This window comes from Pimephales promelas, chromosome 18 (genome assembly GCF_988280905.1).
Source record: "Pimephales promelas chromosome 18, fPimPro1.hap1.1, whole genome shotgun sequence".
Taxonomy (NCBI): Eukaryota; Metazoa; Chordata; class Actinopteri; order Cypriniformes; family Leuciscidae; genus Pimephales; species Pimephales promelas.
Genome location: NC_142786.1, coordinates 9,160,927 through 9,175,668, shown reverse-complemented (window position 1 = coordinate 9,175,668; position 14,742 = coordinate 9,160,927). Strand labels below are relative to the sequence as shown.

The following is a 14,742-nucleotide window of genomic DNA, read 5'->3' as shown; positions in this document are numbered from 1 at the left end:
TTTTTTCCCGAATCCTAAAATAACGTTTCCAAGTATTCACCTTTTTTTATTAAGTGAAAGTGGGTGCAGCCATTTGTAAATTGTAAATTGAGTGTCTGGCTTCCGATCTCATCCGCTGCTATCATTAGCTGTACAAAAAAAAAAAAAAGCTTGTTATTGCAAACTGGTATTTCTAGTGGCTTAATCATAAACAAACTGGTTTGTTGTAGCTCAAACAGTTTTACCATTTATTGCACTTTGTTATTGTTCTTATTATTTTCCCTAATGAACCGAAAGTCTCATTCACAGAAAATAGCTTACTTCCACGTTGAAAAATAAGGTGGATAAATGTAAATGTCTTTTTGACATTTGACATTTTTGACAGTCTTTTTTTTTTTTATAAACATGTATTTATTGAATTTTTACAATTAACAAGGATATACATTTTACATTTAAAAAATAAATTTAACAATCAAACTATAAAAGAAAAGAATCCACCCCCCCCCCCCCCCCAAAAAAAAAAAACAAAACAAAAAAACAAACAAACAAACAAAACAACGCACTGGATAACGATATTATATAATCATACATAGCTTAGGAAATACAAAGTGCCCCAATTTTGCTATTTTTAAGGTGTTTTTCGGATGTCTCCTATAATAAGGTTCACTTGCATCCACAGTCAAAAAACACTTTGTCTCAAAATATACATTTGTATGACTATGAATCTCAGTTAGAATCTCTAATAGAGTGCCGAAGTTACGACGTCACTCTGTATGCCAAAACGCGGAAGTGAGTTAGCATTTTAACACTACCGGTTCCCTCGCTCTAAAGTCTATGGGATTTTTTTTTTTATGAGTTTTTGGCTAAATCGCCTGAAATAAGGTCTGTGTTGAACAAAGCCTCTAAATATTTTCACGTTTTGATCTATGACAAACTGTTAAAACCTGCTTGTGTTTTTTTAAACTTTATTGTGTCTGCTTGTGTTTTTAAAAAACTTTATATAGGCTTCAAAATGTATAAATTTTGGATTAACTTGTAAAGATTATCTTGATAGACAAAACGTGTAAGGGTAACAACTCTTTGTTAAACACAGATTTTATTTGATTTTTTTTTCGATTTTCCAAAAGTCTATGGGCAAAATGCATAGCTTTTCAATCGAGGGAACCCACGCGCCGCTAGCATCCGAGTTGTCCTACAAAGTGGCGTCATCACTTTGGCACTCTATTTCTCAAAGAGTTTAAAATGATTAAAAAAAGGAATCTTTAAACCCCTCCTTTCCAAGAGCCTTCTCTGCTCTGATTGGTCAGATATCTTAGTCTGTTGGGATTTGATCTACCACTTATAGAGCGTATCGGAAGCGAAAGTCCATTACCAAATTTGAATTTATGATTGAAAGCTTGCATGCAACTGGTCACAAAACCACACACACAAACAAAAGTTCTTTCACCTGTTGTGTAGGTGGCTCTGGTGCGCTGGACTGAGAGTATGGGTTTGACTCTGGTGAACAGAGACCTGATGTCCCTCCAGCTGAAGACCCCAGCCGGACAGATCTTGACCTATTACATCCTCCAGATCTTCCCATTCACCTCAGAGAGCAAGCGCATGGGCATCATTGTCAGGGTACGTCTAGCACTACAGCACTATGTGTGCGAGCTTGTTCGCACAGTATGTGTTCAAAATGACATTTTTCTCAATTCAAACATTGTAAAAAAAAAAAAAAATCTGGTGAAAATGTGTGTGTTTGAAAATGCTCCCTTTCTAGTGTGACTTTGTGTCCTTTAGTCTTTGCTGAGTAAGCAATTATGCTCTTCAGAACTCTGTACTTGAGTTTTTCTGTGAGTGTGTTCTGTTTGCCTTTTATTTGTCTGTTACATTTCATGCATAAAAGTATTTATGACTAGCTTTTGATGTATTTGTGTTGGAGCAAATCACCTCTTTGACTTTTTCACTGAACTTTAAGAGTGTTATCATGTTGGTTGTGTGCTCTACAGTTTAATATGTTTTTAAGTGTTCTCTTTTGAATTGATTATGTTTCAGGAAGAGGCTACTGGCGACATCACGTTTTACATGAAAGGGGCAGATGTTGCTATGGCGAGCATTGTACAGTACAATGATTGGCTGGAGGAGGAGGTAAGAATACATGAACCATTGTTGATGGAGAAAATCGCCATTCTGCTTTTTCATGCAGGCTGGTGAGCTTATGAATAAACCTAATTGTCTGTTTCTGTGACCCTTCTTGTTTTTGTTTGTTTATTTGCATTTTTAATTGTTTTTGTATCCGATTCATAATCTATATTTACACACACACAATCAAATGCAATCAAAAAAAAATGCAGTACCTTTATATTTGTTCCTCAAATGTAATTTATCTACACACGCACAAAAAAGAAACATGTCCCTTGATCTTACAAATTTGGATGTAGGGGTAACTAGTACAGTAGTTGTCTAATTTTTTTTTTTTTGCTAAATTTAAACAATAAAACAGTTAGGACACAATTACGAAACTATAAAAATGTTAACAGGAATTTTTACATATTGTATGCAAGTTATGTATACACTCATGGGTGTAATTTCAGTAACAGTAGGGGGGGACAATAAACAAAAAATTCTAAAGAGCAATTTTTGAAGGGGACACTAATAATACAGCCAATTTTGTACTTTCAGCTTACACAAAGGGATAGTTGTTTAAATATGAGTTAGGTTCATAGGTTCACCACGTGGTCATATTATAATTATTAAATGGTCTTGTGTCCTCATAGTATTTGAGGTTTCGTCTGGGACAGACGAGCCCACTGATCTGCCTCTTAAAGGGATAGTTCACTTTGAACTTTTGATATGTTTTAGCTTACCTCAAGGGCATCCAAGATGTAGGTGTCTTTGTTTCCACAGTATTTTCAATTTTGACATTTTTCGGTCAAACCGTTGTTGTCTGTCAGTCATATAATGGAGGTTTAGGGGGTCAACGTCAAAGCGCATGCACAGAAAAGTCCAAATTAAACATGATTTAATGACTCGTAAATGTAAGTACACATTGATGGCCTAAGACACGAAACGAGCGGTTTGTGTGAGAAAACGAACAGTATTTATAGCGTTTTTACCTCGTGTAACCACAGCCATGTCCAACTGATCTGAATCAGTTGTCCAATGTCCAACTGAACCGAACTGAACCATGTCCAACGTTCCGCCGGTAGTGATCGCTTGCGCGTACACATAGATTTCGGAAGTTTTACCTTTCATTGTGAAGATCTAAACATATGGTTATATATACCCGAAATTACAATGGAAGACGATTTCGATTTATCTACATATGTTTAGTAAAAGGTAAAACTTCCAAAATCTCTGTGTAAACAATGAGTGACGTACACGCGCAAGCGATCACTTCCTGTCTGAACGTTGGACACGGTTCAGTTGGACATGGCTGTGGTTCCACGAGGTATAAACGATATAAATACTGTTAGTTTTCTCACACAAACCGCTCGTTTCATGTCTTAGGCCATCAATGTGAACTTACATTTACGAGTCATTAAATCATGTTTAATTTGGACTTCTTTGTGTATGCGCTTTGACGTGGACCCCCTAAACCTCCATTATATGACTGGCAGACAACAACGGTTTGACCGAAAAATATCAAAATTGAAAATACTGTGGAAACAAAGACACCTACATCTTGGATGCCCTTGAGGTAAGCTAAAACATATCAAAAATTAATTTCAAAGTGGACTATCCCTTTAACATCATATAGAGCAAATCGCAACCCTCAACCTCTCTATCCACAGGAAGCATTAAATTGATCAAAAGTCACAGTAAAGATTGGGAAATAAATGTATCATGGTTTTCTCAAAAATATTAAGCAGCACATCTTTTTTTCAAAATTATAGTACATGTTTCTTAAGCACCAAATCAGCATATTAGAATGATTTCTGATCCTGTTTTACTGTATTTTTGATCAAATAAATGCAGATTTGGTGAGCATAGGAGACTTAAAAAAAAATTTAGAAAGAAAAAATCTGAACGGTACTGTATATACATGCATACATGCATATGCTAATTTATGAATTTATAGTTTTAACTATTATATATATAGTATATGACAACTTATGTTTACTAGCCCTGCTTCCCCCTACAGTATATCTGTAATTCCAACACACTTCCTCAGCAACCCGATGTGACGGCAGTGTTTTTGGTGTTGAATCCCTTGAATGAATGACTTTATGAACAGATCCCTGTTGAATTAAGAATCAACACGTATAATAAGGTACCGCCAAGCATAACAAGCAGCTCGGCCTGTCCTATCCTTTGTGATCAAGGACAATCAGCTCAGTCCATCATCACACATGCATTTCTCGCTTTGATGATTACAATTTGTATTGGCAATATTCAGTCGATGAGGGGCGGAGATGAGGCTTATTAATTAATGAATGACCTCAATAAAGGCGTATGACTGGGAGCATCATGTCATAATCCTCATCGGCCTGTTCACGATGCGCTGTGTGTCTGTGTTAGACGCCGTTATGAGGACGGGTCAATAAGTAATCACTGCATCACTTTCGCCTGTTGCATTTTCATATCAAAAATAAACCGATGTCCCACATCTTTTACAGTCTGCTCAAAGATTCCCATAGGCACTGTTGTATTTTTCACAATTGATCCATCTTGTGCGTGTGTTTGCATTTATCTATTTGTGTGACAGTGTTTTGATGTTTCCTGTAAATACAATTGTGTTAAAAGCATTGTTTATATCTTTGTTCCAATGCTTTCTGTATACCATTTGAGTTGATTGTCTTACACTCCATGGCTGTAGCAGATGTAACTGTAGTTGTGTGTTGCATTGTGTTGTCTCAGTGTGGGAACATGGCCAGAGAGGGCCTCCGGACGCTGGTGGTGGCTAAGAAATCACTGACTGAAGAGCAATACCAGGACTTTGAGGTATGATAGACCAGCTTTGCTTCTGCCCTCAGTTAGTAAAGTAAATGAATATGAAGAGACAGTAGATAAGTAGATGCAAATTGTTTCATGTAATATGCAGTAAATGCAGTAAGAGATCATTTTAAATGATCTAGGCATATTTCCCTACATGTTTTAAACAAACAAACCATTTTTATTAATTTAGAACCAATATAGTGTTCATATACTCTCATTCAGAGTTTATTCTGAAAAGTGGATTAGTTGCTTAAGAATAATTTCTAATTATGAAAACAGTTGAAAATCCATTGAAAACAGTTATGTATGATGTTTTGATGTTTTAAAGGTATTCTTTGAGGATAATGTTTAAAAGAACATAATTTATTTGAAATAGAATTTTTTTTTTACATTATAAATGTATTCACTATCACTTTTGATAAATTATGCATCCATACTTTTTTATTTATTTATTTATTTTAATTTTTTCAGTTAATTAGAAACTCCAAACTTCCGAATAGTAATATTCAGCAATTTTTACAGGACATTTTAAAAAAAATCTTTTAATATATGAATAATGTCATTTGTGTTGCTGTTGCAAACAAATAATTGAATCAGATTTTGGAATTGATTCATTGGTCAGTTTGAACTGACTCAAATCAAATTGACCAGTTCTAATTCTACTGAAGCAAGGCAAATTTAAAATTCATATAACTTAACACAGATTTTATCCATCTCTATGATCTACCCAGAGTCGTTATAATCAGGCAAAGTTGAGTATCCATGATCGCGCCCTGAAGGTGGCGGCAGTGGTGGAGAGTCTGGAGAGAGAGATGGAGCTTCTGTGTCTCACTGGAGTGGAAGATCAGCTGCAGGCTGATGTCCGGCCCACACTGGAGCTCCTGCGCAATGCTGGGATCAAGGTACACTTACGTCATGAGGCCAAAAAGTATTTGAACACCCAAACACTAGGCCCATATACATATTGAGAACTTAACCCTATAAAGCCTACTGTATATGTACTGTACATACTGTCTTTTTGATGTGAAATCAATGATTTTGATTATTCAATCAATTAATTTTTTTTGTGTGAACAAAACTTGACGCGCGAATGAGGCGTCGCAGGAATTTTTTACGTGTGTCACGCGTCTTTGCATTGACTTAACATTGAAATCATTATTATCACCAATACTTAAACATCTCATTGATTTACGTTACATGCTATCTTACTTTTTGGCCATATACTACGGAAGCGTATTGCATTCACGTATGTTTTTCTGAATTAATGAGTTAATTATCTCAGAATTACGAGATATTTTTTCATGGGAAAAAGTTACTGCTCTGTTTTTCTGAATTAACAGGTTAATTATCTCAGAATTACGAGATAATTTTTCATGGGAAAAAGTTTTTGCTCTGTTTTTCTGAATTAACGAGTTAATTATCTCAGAATTACGAGATAATTTTTCATGGGAAAAAGTTTTTGCTCTGTTTTTCTAAATTAACGAGTTAATTATCTCAGAATTACGAGATGATTTTTCATGGGAAAAAGTTTTTGCTCTGTTTGTCTGAATTAACGAGTTAATTATCTCAGAATTACGAGATAATTTTTCATGGGAAAAAGTTTTTGCTCTGTTTTTCTGAATTAACGAGTTAATTATCTCAGAATAACAAGATAATTTTTCATGGAAAAAAGTTTTTGCTCTGTTTTTCTGAATTAACGAGTTAATTATCTCAGAATTACGAGATAATTTTTCATGGGAAAAAGTTTTTGCTCTGTTTTTCTGAATTAACGAGTTAATTATCTCAGAATAACAAGATAATTTTTCATGGAAAAAAGTTTTTGCTCTGTTTGTCTGAATTAACGAGTTAATTATCTCAGAATTACGAGATAATTTTTCATGGGAAAAAGTTTTTGCTCTGTTTTTCTGAATTAACGAGTTAATTATCTCAGAATAACAAGATAATTTTTCATGGAAAAAAGTTTTTGCTCTGTTTTTCTGAATTAATGACTTGATTATCTCAAAAACTCATTAATTCAGAATAACAGAGTGAAAACTTTTTCATGACAAATTTTCTTGCAATTCTGAGATAGTTAACTTGTTAATTCAGAAAAAAACGAGCAAAAACTTTTTTTCCTTGAAAAATGATCTCGTAATTCTCATTAATTCTGAAAAACAGAGTAGATTTTTTTTCTTCAAGTGAATGCAATACGCTTACGTAATATACATATGGGAAACTGCTCTAAATTTTTATTTTTTTATTTTTTGCTCAAATTGGGCCTCTTTGAGGTGTTTTTCTTTTTCATCCTTTAATATGAGCTCTATATTTTCCCATATAATACCATAAAAGCCTGATTTATTAAATGTAATGCTCTATAATCAACAACACATATTCAGACTTTTTAATTATGATTTTATTTTTAATATTTTTGTCTAAATGATCAATAAAATTTTCCATTTAATTTTTTTTCTATGATTTCATATTTCAGGCTCATTCTATTCTACATCACTGACCGATCAAATAAGGCTTTGGCGAGACAAAAATTTGCTTTGGCAGCCGCCAAAAAAAAATTCAATGCTGGAAAACCCCTGATTTAGTGGGGCTTAACTATAAGACAGAGTAGTGCGCACAATATCGGATGTCACTGAGAAGCTGCAGCCGCGGCGGGGAGGATTTTTGGTGTGGCGGCCCGCCACCACAGAATAAATGTAGCGGAAACACTAAGGCTTTATAGGGTTAATATTGACCCTTGGGTTTTTCTTAATGTTTCAGATCTGGATGTTGACCGGAGACAAGCTGGAAACTGCTACATGTATCGCCAAAAGCTCCCACTTAGTGTCCAGAAATCAAGACATCCATGTCTTCAGACCGGTAGGATCAGAACCATTCATCATTTGGATTTTAACTGTAATGGCTTTAAAGTGAAACCTCTGTGATGTTTTAAGCCTTGTTCAGACTGTCAGTTCAAATCAGATTTTTTTTTTTTTTTACCGAACTAAGTGTGGGCAATATAAAAATTGACAAATCTGTTTCAAGCTAGAGTGGTTTGAAATTCTATTTAAATCTTATTTCTGGTATTCCGTTTCAGTCTGACCACTGATTGGATTTCATGTAGTTTTTCTGCCTTTATGGCACTTTCTCATGGCACGTAAACGTAAACACGTTGGACGTCAATGCAAAAACAAGGTTGTGTTTTGTTGTCAATGTGCATGTCACACAGAAAATAATAATATAATAATGTAGACATCTCTGGTCTAGCGATGAGGTGTCATTACTTCTTTCTGTTCTCGGTTCTGTTTTTTTGTTTGTTTTGTTTTCCATCACTGTATTGTATTCAATGTGGAACCACGTAAACCACATTGAATCAGATTTTTCTAGATTCTGATTTGGGCCACTTCCATATGTGGTACTAAATCAGATACAGGTTAGATGTTTTGCAATGGTTATATCAGAATTCATGCAACATTTATGTCTCTCTAGATCAACATACATCACAATTAAGTGCTGACGAGAGTCACTCTAAAAGATTTTGCATACCAGTAGTTCTTTGGTCACTCGGTTAATATGGAAGACAGCCGTGACAGTAGTCAGTGGAGGGACAGTGAGGTCTAAGTATCACAGTGACAGCTCTATATAAGCTAAACTCGAGGGAAATCTAGAAAAACTTTGCTCTCTTTCTCCACATCCTCGTCTTCATCCTCCCTATCAAATTTGCGGACTTCCCAGCACATTATAAATGATCTGGAAATGCTGACTTCAGTAACCTCCATGTTTACTTCCGTATGACAGTTTGCTGCCTGCCATGTTTGGTCAGTTCAGATCAGTTCACAATGGATTATGATATCGGCCACATTAAAAAAAAAAAACGTGGATTTGGACTGACAGTCTGAACATGGCTTTATAATCCAGTCATTTTATGAAAAATGGCAGCAACAGAAGCAAACTCAACTGATTTTGTATCCTCAATGTCCCGAGTAAGGAAAAAAAAAAAGCCCAGAAGAATCCCATTAGGGCAACGTTTCGAAAAAGACCCAAATATATCCCATTCATTCGCCTATTCTTTCTTTTTTTCATGTGAAAAGGGCAAAAAATGTAACCTTTAGATATCATTACGAAAATCACTGAGTTAATTACTTGCATCAAGACAAATGAAAAAATGTACGTTTTTTAAATTGTTTGTTAACATGGACAAACAGTGTATAATATAATTACGTATTAGCTAATTTGCATAATTACCCAAACAGATCTAAACATTGGGTATAGCAGGTGAAAATGTTTTTTTTGTTTGGTTTTTTTTGACATATAACACTAAAAAACTTAATGTTAAGGTCTGAATGAAACCAATTTAGGCTACCAATGAACATTAATACATGGAAGTACTTTAACTTCTTCTAAAGTTAATAAAAAGAAATTAATAAAGAATTAAGAAGAAGTTAATAAAAATAACATCTTTTTATTAATTATTATTGCAGAGATAGGGTTTGGGCATTGAGTGCATTGTGTACATAATTAGATTTTTTGATCCAGACATTTTTTATTTCACCTACCTTTTGTCTTCTGCATTCTCCTTAGACTCAGACTCATTTCAGACTCATCCCTCAGAAACAGACCCATTGACCCAGCCCCCATCTCTGCCATAATAATTAATAAAGACTGGTTTCTAAAGTACTTCTTCCTGCATTAATGTTCATGGGTAGCCTAAATGGGTTCCATTCAGACATTAATATTAAATAGTTTACTGTTATAAGTCAACAAAATTCTACAAGACATTTTCACCTGCTATATACCCAATGATTAGATCTGTTTGGGTATTTATGCAAATAAGCACATATGTAATTAGATTTGGCACCATTTGTCCATGTTAACAAACAATTGCAAAACAACTTGTAATACATTTTTTTGTTTGTCTTGATGTAAGTAGTCAACTCAGTGATTTTCATGATGATATCTAAAGGTTAAAATTTTTACCCTTTTCACGTGAGAAAAAGAATGAATGGGATATATTTGGGTCTTTTTCGAAACTTTCCCCTAAGGGGATTCTTCTGGGCTTTTTTTCCTTACTCAGGACATATTGAGGATTCAAAATCAGTTGAGTTTGCTTCTGTTGCAATTTGTTCAAGGTTGACCCCCATTTTGGCTTAAAATGTCTGGACTATTTAGTAATATGACGTGTTTTATGTATTTTTGCTAGGTGTCCAATAGGGGCGAGGCTCATCTAGAGCTGAACGCCTTCAGGAGGAAACACGACTGTGCACTGGTCATATCAGGAGACTCTCTGGAAGTAAAACACCTGAAATATTCCATATATTCAACACAATCATGTATGATCATTCAAGATGGATTTTCTCATACTGGTAATATCTCTCTATGTGTGTCCCATCAGGTCTGTCTGCGGTACTACGAGCATGAATTTGTGGAGCTGGCGTGTCAGTGCCCCGCTGTGGTTTGCTGTCGCTGCTCTCCCACGCAAAAAGCTCAAATAGTTCGATTGTTACAGCAACATACAGCCAACAGAACATGTGCCATAGGTCAGTGCTCTCCGCTTCTCTTCTTAGTCTGTTGAGCTTTAAGTCCCATCATCAAGTAGCTGTGACAAAACCCACTTAAACCGAACTCTCTCCAAAGCACATGAATCTTTCAGAGCGGTAAAGATGACTGTCTTCACAGTGTCTTCTCATGTTTACCCGCTATCATCTTTCTTATCTCTGTGCTCAGGCGATGGAGGAAATGATGTCAGCATGATCCAGGCAGCAGACTGTGGTATTGGTATTGAAGGGAAGGTAAGGTATTTCTTATTAACTAGGATTCTCTTTTACTGTTGCTGTAACTTTTCAATTCAATCTTTAATGAATCACATTTCCCCTTATCGTAATGCGTCTATCTAATTCCTTTTGCTCTCATTGGTGATATATTATACTGGTGATGCTTGTTACTGTAAAACAGACGTTTAAATCTTCTTTTTCCTCTTCCGCCATGGAAGTCTATGGCAGCCCATAGAAACGCTGAAATTGAGGACAAGTCTCTGACTCAAACCCTCTAATGCCATAAACTGCCCTAAGTTGCACTAATGTTTATGCTAACAACTTTTTAACCATAAGGGCTAGACACACAATTATTTTTCCTCTAATTCCTTGGCTCAAGACGATTCAGACCTGTAACGAATTGTCTGCCACAAAAAAAAAATATATTATTCAAACTCCTCCTAGACCATCGCTCCAATTTTCAATCAGATCATCGCCATGCCGACAAGGCATTGAGGCTGATTTGTCAAACCGCTTATGAATAACAGGCAAATTACTTTGATGAAGAGCACACCAAAGTGGACGTTAGGCTATATTTCCATCTTTAGCGTATTCAGACCAAATTTGGTATGTGTTATGACAACCATGACCAGTTGCATGTACCTGCACAGTTTTGGCACAGCACCACCTAGTGGTCAGGAGATATACATTTGTTTGTTTTTTGCTTATGACATCTGAATATCTAAAATAATGTAAAATGTCTTTAATTATTCATTGTTACAGTTGGTCTGATGCTCCCAGGCATGCTTACATAACTCATGCCTTTTTATGTTTGGCCCCTTAATTGCTGCTTGCAGCTATATATATTTTTTGGGATTTTTTTTTTTTTTACGTTTTCGGCTGCTGAAAATAGCAATTTCGTTTTTTGTCCAAAAAAGTAAAACGGCAAAAAAAATATGCTGCCCTGTCCAGGTTTCACTCTCGCTCTAGCCGTTATCACTGTCTGACCCTATGGCCTTCTGGTCATGGCTCAGGTGAATGCTCCACTCATGTACCGCTCATGCTTTTCAAAAGAAAAAAAAATTCCACTCAAGTGTTGTGCCGACATGAAATTTCTATTTAGTAGTAGACTTGTTTCTGTTTGCAATAGCCCTAATGTGTTGTAACATGGTGTGGTATAGCCATGCTTGGGTAACGCTGTTAAAATGACACTACCCTCTCATTCACTGATACGCTTTTCACTCTGCTTAAATCCTCTAATAATAATAGCTTTGTAGGACTATACATTATTTGGATAATTGGCAAAAAAAAATAAAAATAAAAATCAATTAAAATTGATTGTTGCAAAGAATAAAGAATAATATATTGATATTTAATATTAATATATTTTCTGTCTAATATAAGTGTGTTACATTAAATAAAAGTGTGGTTATTTTATTTGGCTTGTATTTTTTTAAATTCATACAATTATTGAAAAAAATGCTTATTTAAAATAAGAATTAAGTACTTTTAAAAAAGTACTTGAAGTTTCTGCCTTGATTTTTATTTTTTATTTTGTTGCATTCCTTTTTTGCTATTATTTCTTTTGATTTTGAGGTAAAATATGATCTGTATGTTCATGAAAGCTTTCGTGACATTCATCTATTCTTGATTCTACAAATCATAATTTACAGAGACATTTTCATATACAGTACAGTACCTACCTAGTCTAAATGAAATGTATTTATTGAATAAATAGTAACAAAAGAACAGTAATAGTATACTATTTCAGAGTTCACATAAGTGCATTATGTCATTTTAAAACTAAACTTGTGTTTCAGGAGGGAAAGCAGGCATCTCTAGCAGCAGATTTCTCCATTACCCAGTTTAAGCACATCGGGAGACTGCTAATGGTACATGGCCGCAACAGCTACAAACGTTCAGCAGCTCTTGGCCAGTTTGTCATGCACCGTGGCATGATCATCTCCACCATGCAGGTAACACTCAGAGACAAGTAGAGCCTCATGGAAATGTCATATAAAGTAAATTGGCTTGCTCTCTGCACAAAGACTTACATTGCTACAATGCAGCCTCTTGATTTGAAGTGCTGACATCTTGATTTCAATTTGTTTTTCCCGTTCAGGCTGTGTTTTCTTCTATTTTCTATTTCGCATCTGTTCCTCTATACCAAGGTTTCCTCATGGTGGGGTAAGTAAAGGCCACACAGCACTTTTGGACATCATAGTTGCCTTTCTCCATGATTTCCTAACATTTTGCTTATTCGTTCCCAGTTATGCCACCATCTACACCATGTTCCCTGTCTTTTCTCTGGTGCTGGATCAGGATGTAAAGCCTGAAATGGCTCTGCTGTATCCTGAGCTCTATAAAGACCTCACCAAGGTAACAACACATCAGACATTATAACAGTAATCATCAGAACTAACCATCAGCTCAAATATCTGCATGATAAACATGATGTGAGTTACAGGAATGAAGGCATGAGTTTGTGTTTGCTGCATGACAGCGGTGCTGACTTTGGTTTTCCCTCCACTAGGGCCGTTCCCTGTCCTTTAAGACCTTCCTGATTTGGGTTTTGATAAGTGTATATCAAGGTAAATGGATGAACAATGTTTTTGGTATATTTTTGTTTGACTGTAAACAGCAATTCAACAATAACCTTTACTCTCGTCTTGTGTTTTGTTATGTTCTTTTTTTTTTTTTTTTTTTGGCATGAACTTTGTATCCTAGTTGGACCGGATATAAATATTAGACTGTCAGTGCAGTGAACTTGTGAATTCTCAGTGCCACAGAAAGGGGTGATTTTTCAGTTTAAAGAGAATGAAAAATTTAAATGCATCAATTAGGGAATGTAATAGTCAATTATAATAATATAGTGTTGTGCTGATACAATTATATATCAATATGTCAATAATATCAATATATATCAATACTGAATCAATACTTCAGCTTCTTCTTATTATTTATTTATATGTCTAAACATAATTTTCTGCAGTTCAATTCATAAAGCAGGACATAAATTATAATTTAAGACCTTTACCATTTTTTAAATTGTAATAATATTTCACAATATTACTGTTTTTTACAGTATTTTGATCAAATAAATGCAGACTTTGTGAGCATGAAACTTTCAAAAACATAAAAAAAATCTTGTTAATAGAAATAGTGTTAATAATCCATTTGTTTCGAATCCAATCAAGTCATTACTAAAATTTCCTGTTTTTATTAAACATCAAGCAATTTAATCGAAAATTGTAATGGTATTGAAACGAGTTCGAGTTTATAGTTTTCTCTGAGTATTATGCCGGTCTAATGCTGTAGGAATTATTTCAACATCGAAAAGGTTTACACCAATTTCCTTTTAGGCTTAGGTTGGAATCCCAGGAGCAGTGATGCATGAGCTACCACCATTGTGCCTGGGTTCGTCCAGGTGGATTGTCTCAGTACTCAAAATTCACTGAACAAACATAAAAGAGAAATGTAAACTTAAAAAAGCCAGTCCAATCTGAGATAACACGACACATATAAACTAACCATAAACGGATAAACAAATCCGTCAACGTCTCATCAAAGATATAAATGTGACGTGTCTACCGCAAATTCAGCCGGGCTCTTTTCATGAATGTGATTTTCGGACCGCCGCCAGCTCTCACGCGCACACGGCTGCCTTATCCGCACTGTAAATCGATCCGCGCAGCGAGCAAGAGAGATCAGTGTCCCCGTCTGACAGCTCCTGCTTTTTAATTAAACCTTAATACAGAGAGACAAGAACAACAGGGAAATATGAGCAAAGATTTCATTTAGTCCAGAGAGTAACCCTGAGGAATGTTCTCCGTATGAAGAGAGGCAATTATGTGATCAGTTAGAGGCCATTAGGCTGGATTGCGCTGGCGTTTATGATTAAAATGAAAGCAGAGACGGTTACAGTAGGCTGAGGAGCCGAGTGAGCGTGGAGCCGAGCGAGTAGGGGTCAGGGCTCGACGCGCTCATGTGTGAATTGGGATCAGACCATGAGCGAGGGTCAAGAAATCACGGAAGAAACTCATTCTTGATGGACATCAGTAAACCTTATGGATTTGTCAGGTCTTGCAGTCCAAAGGAGGACTTTTTTTATTGTTAGTTATTC

The 14,742-nt window shown here is 35.4% G+C and overlaps 1 protein-coding gene across 3 annotated transcripts in view; it reads left to right on the top strand.

The window, feature by feature from the left end:
* atp9b (ATPase phospholipid transporting 9B) overlaps positions 1-14,742 on the top strand; it is a 67,847-nt gene that overhangs the window by 46,068 nt on the left and 7,037 nt on the right. For all 3 annotated transcript variants that reach the window (XM_039678818.2, XM_039678817.2, XM_039678819.2), the window contains exons 16-27: positions 1,438-1,599; positions 2,017-2,109; positions 4,822-4,905; positions 5,631-5,801; positions 7,651-7,749; positions 10,070-10,159; positions 10,262-10,406; positions 10,594-10,658; positions 12,440-12,595; positions 12,742-12,806; positions 12,890-12,998; positions 13,153-13,210. In XM_039678818.2, coding sequence (XP_039534752.2) covers positions 1,438-1,599; positions 2,017-2,109; positions 4,822-4,905; positions 5,631-5,801; positions 7,651-7,749; positions 10,070-10,159; positions 10,262-10,406; positions 10,594-10,658; positions 12,440-12,595; positions 12,742-12,806; positions 12,890-12,998; positions 13,153-13,210 — 1,297 coding nt within the window. The remainder of the gene's footprint in view (positions 1-1,437; positions 1,600-2,016; positions 2,110-4,821; positions 4,906-5,630; positions 5,802-7,650; positions 7,750-10,069; positions 10,160-10,261; positions 10,407-10,593; positions 10,659-12,439; positions 12,596-12,741; positions 12,807-12,889; positions 12,999-13,152; positions 13,211-14,742) is intronic.